Source organism: Protopterus annectens, chromosome 5.part0 (genome assembly GCF_019279795.1).
Source record: "Protopterus annectens isolate FY-2018-M chromosome 5.part0, PAN1.0, whole genome shotgun sequence".
Classification (NCBI taxonomy): domain Eukaryota; kingdom Metazoa; phylum Chordata; order Ceratodontiformes; family Protopteridae; genus Protopterus; species Protopterus annectens.
This window is the reverse complement of record NC_056735.1, coordinates 1760921039-1760938299: the sequence shown is the minus strand read 5'-3', so window position 1 is coordinate 1760938299 and position 17261 is coordinate 1760921039. Positions and strand designations below refer to the sequence as shown.

Genomic DNA, 17261 nt, shown 5'->3' with positions numbered 1-17261 from the left:
ATATAAGTTGGCTTGGAAAGCTACTGATGGTAGATCTCATTAGTGTGTATGTGGAAGCAAGCATAAACATGTGGACAGCTCAGCAGTGCCTTTTGGTTACAGGACTGTTCATGTCAGCCTTCCTGGGGTGGGTTAGGGCAATTAGAAATGACCTCATGATCTGCACTTTCACTCGCAAACAGGGGCACAAAATATATCTGCAGGTGCCTTTATGATAGCATCTTTACTTGGCTCTTGCTCTCTTATTAGGGACTCTCTAATGGTGGGGGAATGACAGATCCCATGACTCACAGGAATTGGGTCAATGACTATAGGACATGGAGGGCAAAAGTACTCAAGACAAAATATCAGTTCAAACAGACTGGCAAAAGTACTGTATATCATGACAATTTGTTTTCTCTATTTACCCTGCTGCACTCCAATCATACTTCTCTTTCTCAGCCAACTGGTCCATTCAATTCCCATCACTGCAGTGAGGGTTGGCTAGGAGGAGATATCATGCAGGCAGTCATTAGGAGTGATTTTAATTTTTCTTATTTTGGCCCTACAGCCCTGCACATATGTGGCCAAGGATACCTGCATGCAGGCATATGATGGGTTCTGCTCTGCGTGGGCCTCACTTTTCTGAGGGTACTGGTTATGGTCAGAGCTCTATCCCTCTAAACTACACAGCCTGATATATTTTTAAGAATTTAACAATTATACAACATACACTGTCAATTTGCTTTTATATCTTTGGTGCATCTTCAACAATGGAATCATTTTTCTTATCTATCTTACCTATAAAAAGCTCTGTGAATGAATTTCTATGTGCACTTTTTCCAAAACAAAGCTAAGAATTTCCCAAAGAAAACAGCTGTTTTTAATACCTCTTTTGAAATGTTTGATCATCTAAATAGATTTATAAATATTTTAAAGCTAAAAAGAATGTCAAACCATGGGCTCCATTTCAAAAGCCTTGCTCTAATTTTAAGTGACCACTTATACTGGAAGCAGGTCTTTTGGAAGATTGTCCCTGGTGAAAGCCTCTTTTATACATAAGCTTTACACTGAAGTAAGTCACTTACATGGAATGCTAGTCTTTCAGAATTTGGGAAGACTCAAGCAACTCTTGGAATTTGGCCTATGGGGTAAATTTAGAGTTATAAATCAGACTGTTTCATGGAGAAATGTAGAACTGTCAAGATTAATGAGGAAGAACTTAACATGTTGCCACAATAGCATTATTCACATATGAACTTAAGAAAGCTTAAAAATGCTGTAGCTATATGGACTTGAAGTTGGGAGTGCTTGATTTAAAAGCTAAAGGAGCTAAAATTGTTCCTATCCAAATGTGACAAATTGAAGGTATTGTATATTACACCGGGCAGCGTAAATGTTATTTTTGTACTGAAACTGGTCACTTAAAGTCTTCCCCAAACAAGTGAAGAGTGAGGCCAGAAAGGACACACAAAAATAACTGCAAATCAGTTTGTAACAAATATGGGAAACAGGCATTTTAGATGCACTGTACTCACCAGATGGAAGAAGAGATTTTAAATTTGGAATAAGGGTCAGAAACTCAATTTGAATAAGGAAGATATATGTACCTGAAATGAAAGGAGAGGAATTTGTCAAAGCCTAAAAAGGTTGGTTAAACATTTAAACAGGTAGAAAGGCAATTTACTACTGGCAGTCGATGTGAAGTTATGCAAATATAAGAAGAAAAAGTTATGGGGAGAAAAGTTTGTCAGATGACACAGACTTGGTAAAAGAAAAAAGCAATAAAAAAGGTATCAACGCAACAATAATTACTTTAGTTCCAATTTTGACTCTGAACGTCAACAATTTAAATAATGATGTCAGTACAGTTGCTGTAAACAGTGCAAGGCCATGGCACTAATTTCCTTGACATTTAAGGAATGTGACACACCAAATAGTTGAATTTATATGGGGAGGTACAGTTTTATGAATTTTAGGGCAACAATGTTACTGAACTGTTCTTGAATTGTTTCTCTAATTCAAAAGAAGAAAAAATACCAGGTATGTCCAAGGTAAAGATGACCTCAAGCACAAGACAAATGAGCTCTCAGCTCTGAAAAGTCTGGCCAAACATCAGACCTCACCTACATCTGAGCTCTCTATGATTATGACTGCAACAGTGGGCCAATGAATATCAGCACTGAAATGAAGAGGCCTTCAGTGGCATAATTTAACTGTCAGTCTACAGAAAGAACACAAAAGGGAGAACCTTTTACAGGTACTTGCAAATATTCAAAAGTTTTGGAGGAAAAATAAACGCTCTTCCTTTCTAGTAAAGAGGGTGAGGCCAATATTCTAATACAGAGAATTTGGATAAGGAGACATTTTATTTATAATATTCAAGTCCCCCACTATAAAATACTTTTTAATGAAAATGTTAGATTTTATGGATATTTTTGTTTGCCCATAGGAAATCATTTTTCCAGAAAAAAAGATGCAATGAAATAATGAGGGAAATGTCCCACAGAGATGTGAGAATTGTCTTTCATTGGAAGTCAAAGAATCAAACTGGGTTACAGTACTATACACCTTGGGAAAGCCGCAATATAAATAAAACACAAATCAGAAGTTAGACACCGATTTAAGAAAAAAAAAGCATTTTATCCTTCTGGTGGTGCTGTGGTAGCGTTGTCGCCTCACAGTTAGACGTTGCCCGTTCGATTCTCAGTTAGAGCGTCTTCTGTGGTGACATGCGTGAATGGGCGTTCCTTTGTTGAAGGTTGTGCGTTAGGCCCGGCAAGCCAGCACGTAAAAATCTACTGCCAATCATTAGCGGGCTGGAGTTCCGCTGTGGTGACCCCTAACCAGGAAAAGCCGAAAGACATGACAACACCAGACAAATTGGACAATGTAAGCCTTATATGCTAAAGAATATGCTAAAGAACTGTTAATTATCCACCTTAACTTGCTCCCCAGTATTTCTGGTAAAATATTTTGTAATTTTTTTAATCTGCAAACCTGTTACATTCCCCAAAACATATTTCCAATTACCTCTTTCCTTTGCATTACACTTCCATCAATTGTAGTCTACCAGAGAAAAAAATCACTGAAGTCTGCTTGAGGTATAAAAATACCAATGCAAACACTTCCATGCAAAAATCCTAAATATTCTGAATGGTTTTGTACACTTGGGAGGCATACATATGCCCTTTCACTAATCCCTTCTACACTGTCTTTCCATTCTTTTCCTAAATATTTTCTAATCTCTTCTGATTGATTCCTATAGTTATTATACGATAAGTTATATCCCCTACTAATTACCCTTTTTTTAACTGTAGTTTATGCTCTAGTCTCAACTAAAAACTCAACCAGAGATGGTCTTTCACTTAGCACTCCTCTATCCCTTTCTCTTTGCCTCTAATTTATCAAACCCCAGCAGGGAAGGCGATCTCCAACATGCAGTCCAAACATCTGCTTGGCCTTATGCCACTCTATTACCTTTCCATCCATAGTTATTTGCTCCCAACATCTTGGTTCCTATACTAATTTTCTCCCAAAAAATCCACAGCTCACTCTCACCTATTTCCTACTTACACAAAACGATCCTAAATGGAAAAAAGCTCCTTTCTCCATTCCTGTGTTGACTTAGTTCTTAGAATACTTTCTGGTACATTGTAAATATAATATTCTGCATACTTAAGCATAAAAATCCTATCTCTCATTTCTTGAACCCCCCCACCCATTTCAATGCCATGCCTTTTCTCTTTGTTTTGTATCCTTCTGCTTGAATCATCTATATGAGCCTTAACTGCATAATTCTATATACAGTATAATCCTAAACCATCTTGTTCTATGGGAAGGAACAACAGATCTCTAAACTCTTGCCCTCTCCACCTCCCCCAAAAATTCCTTCAACTCAAATTTCTTCTCTGGTTGATAAAAATATGCATGACCTGTATATATAAAACTAGAGTGATTAGAAACAGTTTCACAGTTTGTACCTTAATATCCGTACCCATAAATCAAAAACATTCCAGCTTTTCAGGTTTTGTATAGTCTCTTTATCATGTGCCCATGGATATGGAGATTTTGGAACCTCTTCAACAGTAGGTACAGAGTTTACCACAATAGCCTTTGTTTTATCATCATGTACTTCACATTCTGAAAAGATCTGAAACTGTCTTAAATGTTCCGCAACAGTGAAATGTTCTTTTCTGGATATATTGACTACAAATAATATAGTCTGTGAATAAAGCTAACCTTTCCTGATTACCCCACTAGTTATATCCTTAGACTTCTGAATGCCTTATTGCCTTATAATTAGAACCATTAGCAAAGAAAATAATGTAAGAGAAGAAACCACCACTGATTAGTTCCTCTACACAAACACATATTGTTGGAGAGCAACCTTCTCAACTTAATTCTTGTCTCTAACCCTTAATATATATTCCTGATTAACCCAATCACTCTATTAGGGAACACAGACAGTACTGTTTCCTTAATCATAAAATCCCACGGGACTATACTGAATATCTTCACTGCACCAAGAACCAACAAAAGTGACATTTTCTTACATACTGCTTCCGTCTGGAGCATCATTGAGCTATTAATGCTGTCAAATGTTTGTCTTCTCTCTAGAAAAAAAACGAACTGATCCACATATATCAATTTTGACAACACTTTTGCCATTCTCTGAGAAAGCTTAGACAAAAACACTTTATAATCATTGTTTAGAATTGGTATACAAGAAACTGGGTCTGAGGGGTGTTTGTCTTCTTAGTCTTTATTTGTGCATGCAAAGCTTTCAATTAAATAACTGTGTTCCTGTGAAATGCAGTTTCTAGCCAGTGTAGCCCAGTTACTGTATTATGTAGAATAACATACATTTTGTATGAGCTTCAGCTTGTAATTTCACATTGTCCATTCCAAAATATTATCAGAGAATTCTTCAGAAATTGACCTCCTTTTGTTACACTTCTCTTTTATGTCCCATTGATATATCCTCACTATTTCAAATCAGGTTCCCGTCTCCACTCAAACATAATATTCCCTGCTAGGATAATTATTTTTCTCAAAATTCTCTTAAGCTCCATAACAATAGTTCAGGTACAATAAAATGCATAATGCGCAACTCTCCTTCCCTCATAACCCCTTATTACCACAAATCAACCATTACTGCCTTTCCCCTTATAGCACTACTGGAGCCCCTCCTGCACATCAGTATACCCCTATTTTCAGGAAACATTCTTTTTTGTGACAGTTTCTTATGGGGGTCATAATTCCTCTGTGTCAGCATAGAGGCAGGACTCAGAATGGAACAGACATAGGTTCATATGTGTAATCTATGCTAACAACCACTGGGGCCTTTATAAACCTAGCCATGCAACCCAAATGTACCTGATGAATTATTATGCCTTAGTGGTTATTTTAAAGGGTGTTTGTTAATTAGTGAATGATTTAACAGCTGCCTCTGTCCATCAGGGACACAGGTGTCAGACCAGGGGATGAATCTGAATTTTGAATAGGGTGAGGAAAGGGCTCTGCTTCACAAGGATGGGAAGCCTACAACAGAGAATAAGGACTGTCTGAGACTCTGAGTTAAATACCCGGTCCACCAACATGTCCTGTTTAAGTGGCAATCAAAGTTTAAATCTTTAGATTTGCTAGTTCTAGTGCAATTCATTTTGCAGATATGCAAAAGGTCCAACAAAGTTGGATCCAATGATGCCTTGTATGCCAGCCATAAACTGCTTCTTAGTACTTTGTAGGAAACAGTATAGAAGATAAGGCTTTGAGGCAATCTGCATAGGATATTGTGTTTATGCTCTATATTCTTAATACCTTAAACATATGTTGACCAAAAAACAGGTTACTATCTACATGAGTCCTCAAATTCCTGACTACTATGTCTGCTTTTAGGTGTGTTTCATCAATGAGGTAGTTTACCTGTCTGGTCGACTTCCCAAAAAGTACTACTATGCATTTCTTGGCATTGAGTTTTAATGCCATGGTTTTAGCACCAGTCATTTGTCTCTGTTAGACCTTACTGTAAGATATTACTATCTTAGGGGGGTTCTATGATTGTTCCTACACTGCAATCATCTGCAAACTTGGTAAGCCAGAGGCCCTTGACACTGACTAACTTCTGAAAAACAGATACAAAGATAAGCAGACCAAGCATAGCGCCCTGGGGGTCTCTGCTGGTGACTGTCCTCTTTGTGGAGGTGGTCTCTCCAATCCTAACTTCCTGGATCCTATCTGTCAGCCAGCTGGCTATCCATTGTTACATAGAGGTTTATGCCCAATTCTATGAGTTTGTTTACAATAACCAAGTGGGTACTGTATCAAATGCCTTAGTTAGATTAAGGTAGGCAGTATGTACGTTTTTTCCCTCTTCCATTGCCTTGGTGATCAAGTTCAGTAGGCATGACTTCCTTTGACAAAAGGAAGCTGGCTTGAGTCCAGTGTCTGAAGGTTTCCTATGTCACTGTTAATCATTTCCATTGTAATTCTTTCCATGGCTTTGCATATGAGACTAGTCACTAATGGGTCTTTAATTCCCAGGATCCATTAATAGTCTGTCTTTGTGCAGAGGGATGACTGTTGCAGTCCTGCATTCATGTGGCTTGAAGGTTTTGGTTGAATACTGACTCTAGTCTCCCTGACAGGTTATATTTCAGACTTTTTAGGAGGCACCCTGGGATATTATTGAGGCCCATTGAAGCTATATTCTTGGCGTTACAAAGCACCTCTAAGACCTGCTCCCTACTAGCAGATGGAGGAGTTACGTTAGGTGGTATTTCCTGGGTGGTGGCTGGGGGTGAGGGGAGCGGTAAAGTTGGAGGTGAATTTTTCAGCCAGACTTGCTACATCTCTCAGTTACATGAACATGACTCCATTTACCAACAGTTTGACACACCTGTGTACTGCTTTTGAGATGTCAGACATAGTTAAAGAAGACCTTACAGTTGTCTTTGGCTTGTGATGCTATCTTTACCTCCAGATTTGCTTTGTTGGACTTAATTAGTCCTCTTACTTGACTATTTAGTTTGATGGAAGAGTTTTTACCTTTTTTAGTCTTACACTTCCTAATTTTAGCTATGATGTTTTTCTTTTGTGTACAGCCTGTTTAATTTTAGATTCTACCAGGGTGGCTTGTTTTCTTGAGTTAGTTTTGGGCTTACTTCTGGTATACACAATATCCTCTATACAATCATTGACATGGCTGTAAAGACCTTCTTTAAATGATTCCTCATAGACTGCTGTGTTGTATGAGGTTTGAAGGGGCTTGAAATTTTGACAGGTTATCACTTAATAAAAGACAGTTTGCCTTGGAGCAGTTTCTAACTCTTTCAGGGTTTGCTCAGCTTACAAAATTAATTCTTATTTTGAAGGAGACCGACTTGTGGTCTGACCTTACCAGAGGAGACATGGCACTGGGTGGGGTGCAGTGTTCTCTCATGTTTGTGAGGACTAGGTCCAATATATTTGTACTTTAGCAGGCGCATGCACTAACTGGTGCATGGTGTTTATATTTACAAAGTCTAGGAATGTCTGTGCCTGCAAATTTGGGATTGTGTAGGATTCTCAGTTTATAGAGGGATAATTAAAGTTCCCATGAGTATGGTAATTGGTTGAATGGTGAGCGTCTCCAACAGGTCTAAGTATGAACTATGGGTTTTATTGGGACACAGAGAGAGACCTTTACCTTCCTAGGATATGGTATGAATCTGTCGGCCAGCATACTGGCAATATCTGTTGGCTAGGTATAGGAGGTACTATTGTGTAGTAGCTCAGAGCAAATCTGGGTATTGCTGTGGAGATTCTTTAGATAACTATAGAAGGCCTTGTGGTTGTCTTTACTATCTGCTGCAATTCTGTTTTCATACCTAGCTTTAGAGGATTTGATGAGGGATCTCAACTTTTTGTTGAGACAGATAAGGGAGTTTTTCCAGTCTTGAAACTTCACCTTATTTCCGCATCAGTTTCCTCCTTCTGTGGCAGGGGACCACCAGATTGGCTTCCATTTTTTTTTATTTTGGAGGAGAGTGTCTTGGTTCTACTGGGTATGGTGAGATCCATGCATTTGTGTATGTGCCCGTACAGTGCATTGGTATATGATTCTGCAATCACACAACTATTCTCCATTTGCATGGGTGCCGTGAAGTTAGCCACCTCTGTTTTTAGGATCCCAAAGTTAGCTTTGGAGAAGTTTTTCATGGTGGTTACCTTTGCTGAGTGGGTGGGAGCGATGTGGATTTCCAAGGTGATTAGTTTGTGGTTGGATCTAAACAGGGTGGAGCTGACTATTGTTGTAGAGCAACGGTCGCCCATGTTAGTAGTGACCAGGTCAAGGATGTTGCTACCTCTAGTGGGGGTAAGAATGAGCTGGCCAGGGCATTGGAATTAATGAACTCCAGTTAATGTTGGGCAGGTGTATTGGTGCATGAGTAGTTTACCCAGTTAATGGAGGGGTAGTTGAAGTCGCCTAGTAAGGGAGTGTTAGGTTGGTCTCTAATATTCTCCAGTGTGCTTAGGAACGTTGAGTGCGAGTCTTGGGACACGGTTGGGGACCTATAGCAGGCTATGATCTGAATCGCTGTCTTACTTAATATTAGCTGCACTTGAAGTATCTCTGATGTGTTATGTTGGGCTACCAGTCTGGAGGTGTGCACTTCCTTTATGAATATGGAGACACCACTGCCTTTGGAGCTTTTGTCTAAATTCTGGGGCCAAAAGGTGTGGAATGAGTTATAGCCTGGTAGTGCAGGGGTGCTTTCTGCTGCCTTGAACCAGGTCTCTGTTTCAGCACACGTCGATGTTTTCCATTTTAAGGAGTGCCTCAATTGAGTGCATTTTGAGATTTAGACTTCTAGCGTTGAGCAACATGACCCTCAGATTGCATTTGTTTGTAGCTGTTACGGTGGTAATTTGGTCTTTGGAGCACCACCTAAAAAAGGTACTATAGGGGTGGCAAGAGCCTTGGCCAGTATCCGGAAGATCAGGGGTGACAGATGCAGGCCATATCTGGCAAATCATCTAGGTCTGTCAATCATGTCATCCCAGGCAGACAGATACTGGATCCCCTTAGAATGACACCAGAAACTTAGCCAATTGTTGAAATCAATCATTTTCTGCTTGTACTGTGGTATCATTCTGGGTGATGGTAGGATGCTGCTCAGAGCTAAGGTCATACCCGCCTGGGCTACATAATCCGAGAACTCCTCCATGTCTCTTTCCATGTAATCCAGGGAGGTATGTCTCAGGTCATTCACACCCACATGTACAATAACATAGTCATATCTGTACCTGTTGTTAAGCGACCTGAGTGCATGCATTATGTGTCGGATCCTGGCATCTGACAGGCAGTTGACTGTTACTTTCTCCTTATTAAACCTTCTGAGTGTGCCTCACTATCGAGTCACCTATGACTAGTGTGTTGGGCATTCTGTTTTGCCTTAGGGGCTTTGGTTGAGTGGCACACTGTTTAGGAGAGTTATGTGTCTCGTGATTAGTGTTGTGTTGTGGTGGTCCAGTGCATTTCTGCTTTGGAGAGCTCTGCTGCTTGGGTAGATTTCTATTAAAAGCCTCCACGAAGGTGGGTGTGTGGTTTGTGTTTTTATGTGAAGGCAGTGCTGGTGTGTGTTCCGGAGGTCTATGTGTTCCATGTGGTGTGGTGCAACTGTTGACCTTCTCCTCTTGACCAGCTATTCCGGTTTTGGCTGGAGAGTGCGTGGCTTCCAATTTAGACATGCACATGCATTTCTCGCGAGTCTGAGTGTTGAAAGGTAAGAGGAGAGGGTTGGTGGTGTACATGAGGCAGTTGCTACATTGTCTCAGGATGCCCAAGTTCACCAGGTTAATATGAAAAAGCACAGGGAACTGACCTTTAGACATGTCTGGTGGGGTAGGCATTGATAATAAGTACTAGATCTGTTTCCTTGTAGAACATTTAGGGCTGGTAGCACTTGTGTGCTACAACAATTGCTACCAGAAGTCTGGTAAACTGCTAGACTAATAAGCTAGTATAAGTGCAGGAGAGGCGAGAACTAGTAGATCTAAGGGAAAAATTGAAGAGCAGGCTATGGCACCGCTCAGAAGCTTTCAAAGAGCCCTGGATAAAGCAAGTCTGTATCTGGACTAGACTAGTTACAGGAAAGGCGGGAAACAAGATCAAAATCGGCTTTTAAACTGGAAAGTTGAGAGAGATGGAAAAACTGTCCAAACAACCAACAAACTACAATTTCTGGGCCAGGAACCACTCCTCTTGTGGTAGATAAGCTACCTAGTGCTTACCACTCCCACTGATAAGCTAGAAGGGTTCCCTCCAACACAGAAAGGCTTGGGGGGGGGGCTCAGCAATTTACAAATAGTCCTGGATACAGCAAATCTGTATCTGGACTATAGTTACAAGAAAGGGGGGAAACAAGTGCAAATGCAGATTTTTAAATCAGAATGTTGAGAGAGATGGTAAGGTTGCCACCTGTCCCGTTGTCAGCGGGACACTCATGGGTTGAACTGCCACAGTTGCCCGCTGTGCAAAGCAGTGGGACTTGAAAAGTCCCGCTTTTTAATCGCACTGAATTGCCGTGGAAAAGCCCCAATTACTTCCGGCTTTTCCACGGCAATTCAGTTACGTCACCAACCTAGACCTGGAGGCAAAGCTGCTGCCTGTTAGGTCTGGGTGCTTTATTTCATGCAGCAAATGGCTGCAATTCATAAAAGGGGTGGGGATTGGAGCAGGAAGAGTCCTGCAAAGATCGCGGCTGTAGGGGCACTTTGTTTTAAGCGCTTCTACAGCCGCTAAAAAAATGACAGAGATTTGTTTGTTTTTTTTTCTAATGAGCCAGCCATCCATCCATCCATCCATCCATCCATCCATCCATCCATCCATCCATCCATCCATCAATCCAGCCAGCCATCCATTCATCCAGCCAGGCAGCCATCCATTCATTCAGCCATCCATCCATTCATGCAGCCAGCCAGCCATCCATCCAGGCATCCTTTCATTCAGCCTCCCATCAATCAAGCCATCCATCCAGCTGCTACTCCCACCAACCAGCTAGCCATTCCAGCAGCCGGCCAGCTAGCCATTCTAGCAGCCAGCCAAATAGCCACTCCAGCAGTCAGCTAGCTAGCCACAACAGCAGCCATCTGTCGTACCCATAACAGCATCTCCTTCATCACTCCCATGGTAACATCATAGTAGAGGGTGTGGCCAGTATCATTGGCCACACCCCGTGTCCCACTTTGACCCGCTTAAAAGGTGACAACCCTAAGAGAGGGAAAAACTGCCCAAACAGCCAGTAACTACAATTTCTGGGCCAGAAACCACTCTTTATGTGGTAGATAGGTTACCTAGGGCTTACCACCCCCACTGATAAGCTAGAAGGCTTCCCTCCAGCACAAAAAGGTTTGGAGGCTCAGGAGCTTACAAACAGTCCTGGATACAACAAACCTGTATCTGGACTAGACTCATTACAGGAAAGGAGGGGGAAACAAGCTTAGAATTTTTTTTTTTTTTTTTAGTAAAGTGGAAAAGGAGAAAGCTGGAACAGACATTAATTCAAAGTTAAGAATCTAAGTGGGTTGGCCTTCACAAATGCTCTCTCTCTGTTAGGTAGAATGAACTAATAACATTAGACTGGGAGGAGTGTCCCAGATCAAATATACAGTATGGGCGGGCAACTGTAAAGCTACCAAGTATAAGAACAAGACAACAATAGGGAGGGGGAGTGGGAACTATTACAGTTACTAGCTGTAGCCACTAAATGAACGTTTTAAACAGATAAAGGAGCAAGGAGACTCTAGAGAATGCTTTTAACTGCAAACAAATCAGTTATATGATACCTGACTAGAACACAGAAACCTCAAAAAATCAAAAATGCACAGAAAAGTACGGATAGAGCACTCACAAACAGAAAATACAACTCTCAGTATGAAAAAGCAGTTTACAGTTAAGTAATTTAGTAAACATGCAATTAGAGTAATGAAACAGTACCTAGCAATGAAAAATACAGTTAAAACAGTACATAAATGCAGTGAAATAGTAAAAAAAAGCTTTATAACAGTGCAAAATATAGTAGATTAACTGTATAGCACAAGTATAAGCGTTACAGAAGTGCAATTCAATGAAATAAGTGTAAGAAATAACTTATCCTGCTCTTGGAATCTTAAGGAATTTCTGTTTAGTCTCAGTAATGAATCACAATCCACAGCCTGGTAAATACAAGCACAGCCTTTTACAGACACAGGGTTTATATACCAGAGAGGATGGAAGAATCAATAAGATCAAATTACTACTCAGTCCTACTAGCCACTGCTATTATCCAATCACTCATGCTACAGAAGATAGGAAACCCTGTTACTCTCAATAATAATGAAGACAGCAGACTATCAGCAGAAAAACACAGGAAGCTCAAACAAAACTACCAGGCCTGTTCAACAGCAGGCCTCTATCAAGATTATGCCACCTGAGCAGAACACAGAAATCTCATGATAAATGCATAGAAAGAGCACTCACAAAGAGAAAATACAAGTCTCAGTATGAAAATGCAGTTTACAGTGTAGTAATTAAATAGAAATGCAATTATAGTAATGTACACTATTACAGCTACTAGGTGTAGCCACTAAATGAAAGTTTTAAACAGATAAAGGAGCAAGAAGACTCTAGAGAATGCTTTTAATTGCAAACAAATCAGTTATATGATACCTGACTAGAACACAGAAACCTCAAAAAATGAAAAATGCACAGAAAAGTACGGCTAGAGCACTCACAAACAGAAAATACAACTCTCAGTATGAATGTGTGTGTATATACATATATAGCATACACATATTTTTAATAATGTTCCTTCTTGAAGTACCCCTGAAATGGAGTGCTACTCACATTTACTAAAAAGGACTTGTATTAAAGATCTTTTAAAAAGAGATTTATTTAAAAAAAAATCAGTCACTTAACCAAGTTATGTCTCCTAGATTACCTATGGAAAAAGAATATGAATTTAAAATGTTGTACATGATACAGAAGAAAAAAATATTAAACATGCTGCATGGATACTTGTCAGTTAAAAACTGGTGCAATTATAGTTTCTGTGCAAGAACGCTAGAAAACACTTTACAACTGCTTACAGATGCAAGAATTATTATTTTTAGTCCACAGCTTTCACTATACCATATCTAGGCTATTAGTGATTTGTGTTTCTAAAAACTGCTTATCACCTAAAACCTTACCTGTGCAAAATAGAGTTTGAGTTCCCTCCCATTAAATTCAGTGTTCTGTAGCCGAATTCTGGCTTCAGCTGCTGCAACTGGATCGCTGAAATTGATCCGTACTCGTTTGAAGCTCTTGAAGTACTGAAATGTAGCATCTCTGTCATAAGACCTGAAGAGGGATTCAAATTTGGCCTGAAAACAAGAAAAAAGGAATAGTTAAAACAGCAGTATCACTCAAGAGCAGACGTACAAACATGTTGCTGATGCTGCTTAATGTGTTTTACCCACTTCAGTACTAGTGCACTTTCATGGAATACTATCTTTAATTTCCCAGGAATTCATCATGCCCCGTAACATCTCTGGTTAAAAATAATCATAGATTTGGTCTCCTCGAGTATGTATTTACAACGTGCAATGCATTTCCATGCAGTCATCACCCAAGAATGTAATGCATTCTAACTGCAATGAGTTACAAGTGACAACTGTAAAACAAAGAAACTACACTCTACCTGTAGCATAGTTTTATATTCTAGAAACAAGATGAATCAAGTGACCCCGTCTTACTCTAGAAAAACAAATAAGAACACATCCTTCACACAGCCTCCTGAACCAGGCTCAAAGTACACTAAAATAAACATGAATTTTCAGAATCCGTGACCAGAATTTAAGTTTACAGTACAGTGACAGGTGAATATAATGCTTGACACTTAAATGTTCTAATTGTTTTGCATTTCCAGCCACTAAAATAACTTCAGGAAGATAGTTCTTTAGGAGAGGGCAAGAACACAAAAATAGGCCCTCTGGTTCACTTCTCTTCTGGGGTGCCTTCTGTGTGGACTCTTAGTAAGCATTTCTTCTGGCTGCTCTATTTTTTTTCTACATCCCAAAGACATGCACAAGTGGACTAGAAACTCTAAGTAGCTCATAAATGTGTGTGTGTGTGTGTGTGTGTGTTATGAGGAAGAATGTTCTGGCCATCTATTTCTATTCCATAACTTGCCTATTATACAATGACTGGCATTAACATTCAAAAATGTGCACGCTGATTGGTCAGCCAAACTAGTGTACCTGTTGTAAAATCAAGCATATACCAACAAAAAATGTCTGGTCGTCCGGACTTTCTTCTATTAATATATGCTACGGAGCTTCCCAGTTTTCTTAATTAAAAAAAAAAACTGAAAAAAAACTTTGAAATCTGAACAGGTAACACACACAGGGCAGAGAAAATACAAAGAAAATCAGGTACATTATGCAAAACTAAAGAAAAGTACCCGATTATCTTTGTACTTTCTCTGTCCTGTCTTTCAAGTACATCTGAATGGTTCCGGCTTTCTTTGTTTTTTTTCTTTTTTCTTTTTTTAAATTAAAAGAAAAAAAAAAAAAAAAAAATAGAGATCTTCCCTTCTCCTTTGCTTCCTTTCCAAAGCACTGATGTACTGCGTAAGCAAGGGAACGCATGTCCCATACGCATGTGCAGTACATCAAGGAAGCCCCATGATACGGAGAAAAAGTGGAAGAACACTATAACGCCATTATACAAAGACATTATTTAAGAAAAGTAAGTAACTTTTTTTATTGAAATAATCCCACTGTATAATAGCAATAACCCATGGCTAGGTGTGGGTAATGCTGGATTTACCCATGGTTGGCTTTGTTTAGTCACTCAGGCTGTGCCCCCATGACCAAACCACATCAACCGTGGGTAAATCCAGTATTACCCACACCCAGCCATGGGTTATTGCTACATTAAACCATGTGGACAGAGTCAGCTGCACATGGGGTCACTGCAGGTGTTGGATGTGACTCCATGGTATGGAAAGATGGAAAGTAATAATTTGATTCAAAACAGAAATGTCCCTGAAAATTAATAACTTTTAAGATTAGAGATAGAATGCAATTAATCAGACCTTACACCTGGAAGCTAAGTGCAGCATTATAAATCATCTCACAGTGAGTACAGCTAAACTCTGAAAAACACACATGAAAATTATCTCTGTTTCAGAAGTGAAGTATCGACTATTAAAAACAGCTGGAAGCAAAACTATATAATTCCATTAAAACGTTAGTACAGAATACTGAACAGCAAGCCCTATTTAGAATACCCCACACCCTTAGCAGCAAGGTCGGATAATGATTCGTTAAACTGGTCTGCTCTTAGGATAAACAGCAGTTTGTACTCATTGCATGCTCTTTAGAAGCCTCTTGTGTGCCTGATTCAAAAATGAATTCCAGCAATTCTGGAGCCCTACGACAGTCAAACCTGCAGGTCAGCAACATATTTAAAATACTATGTCAGAAATGTGTGGGTAAGTACACTTGCCAACAAAGGTATATTTTCCATTCTTGCTTAAGCCTCACTCCAGCTTTCAGTAGCCAGCTTCACTAATGACTCAAAAATCTTCATGCAGAGTACCTCTTTGAACTTCCCTGACTCACTGAAGATAATACAACAGCTCAACAAAAGCCCTCAATAAGCCGCTACTTTCAGTTTCGGAATTAACACCCAAGTCTGGAATGGCTGTAAAGTGAAAAGTTAACTTCCAAGTGAGAGTCTAAATGACAAAAAACAGATTCCTGCTCAGTTTACACGGTTTGCTGGCTTTTCAAGTAACTTCAGTATGAGACATAAGCTATCATATTAAATTACAGTTTAATTGTTAATGCACAAATGCCTTTTTATCATCTGCCACACATCTAGATTTTTAAGTGTGAAAACAGTGAAATAGTTATGAGTACATGTCAATGTTTTTTTTTTATTTATTTAGTCTGTTTTTTAACCAGGATAGTCTGATGCCCAGAAGAAAAGTTGTAGAAGTTACAGTAAAATATTACAAACAAAAACAAACAATGTAAAGAAGTGAGGAGAATATTTTACATTTTCAAATAAAGTAAGCAACATCAGAAGCAAAGGTACAACAGAATGTCAGACTTAGAGAAAGACTGAAAGGACAGATCAAGATCGGGTTGTGACAGGGATAAAAAATAAGAAAGATGTAATGAGCATACAGGGTAGACTAAAGTAATGTGTGAAAAGATAGGAAAAGAAAACAAGTTAGAAGGGAGAGAACACACTCGGAATGGGGAATAGTGAAGCACACACAGTGGTAGAAGAAGGGATAAGAAGTAGTGAAAAAAAGAGAAAGAAGTTGGAGCTAAGCAGTGTGTGGTGAGAAAAGTGAACGTGAAGCTTTGGGCGCAGAGGAGAAATGGATTGTCAGACCATTAGGAGGGAGTTTGAAGTGGAGCAGAGTAGGGGATTAAGGTAGCGGAAGAGAGAAAGAGATTTAGTAGTAGGAGTTAGCTACATGCGCAAGCAGCAAGAAAGGATGCAGTTAATCTTTGATTATTTCTGAAAGTGTTGATGGATGTAATTAGTCTTGTAGCTGAAGGGAGGAAGTTTAACTACCCCATCACTAGTCTTTTTGTAGGGCATCTGTGCTTAACCAAACATAAATGGAATAGCAGCACTGCATTTGAACAGATGACATGAGAAACTGTTTTTCTTATACTGACTTTTGACTACTGAGCAATCCTAAATAGTCTTTGATAGTGTATTTTACTGCATGTTTAATAGATTCATAGCTTCATAAGAGATTACTAGGCTAATGGCTCAGGAGCCCTTATAAGCCTAGCCAGTTTTACCTATATTTTACCCAATTTTCTATCCCTAGGGGAAAGATAAAAAGGGTCAGCAAACAGGGTTCTGACAATTTTTACATATTGCCTCTCTCCAGAAGGGGCATGGACACCCACCCCAGGAGTGAATTTGCAATTTCCCATGCATTGGTCCAGACTGCGCTTGAAAATGGGCAGGGAAGGGTTCTGTTTCATGTTAATAGGAAGCCGATTCCAGAGAAGTGGCAATCTCTAGGACACACTGTCTCTCCAGCATAATCTATTCATGTCAGGGATTGGGTTTAGATTTCTGGACTGGGTAACCCTTGTGCAGTTAATTTTGTGAATATGCAACATTTCCATCAGGAGTAGGTCAGAAACAGATTACCCCTAAGTAATTGGTAGGACAACTAAATACAAAGTAGGGTTTTAATCAGTCTGCATATGACATGTTGGTTATACCCTGTATT

The 17261-nt window shown here is 39.5% G+C and overlaps 1 protein-coding gene across 3 annotated transcripts in view; it reads right to left on the bottom strand.

Moving 5' to 3' along the window:
• The window catches only part of RCAN1 (regulator of calcineurin 1), a 594218-nt gene that overhangs the window by 43290 nt on the left and 533667 nt on the right, over positions 1-17261 (bottom strand). For all 3 annotated transcript variants that reach the window (XM_044071558.1, XM_044071559.1, XM_044071560.1), the window contains exon 2: positions 13195-13368. In XM_044071558.1, coding sequence (XP_043927493.1) covers positions 13195-13368 — 174 coding nt within the window. The remainder of the gene's footprint in view (positions 1-13194; positions 13369-17261) is intronic.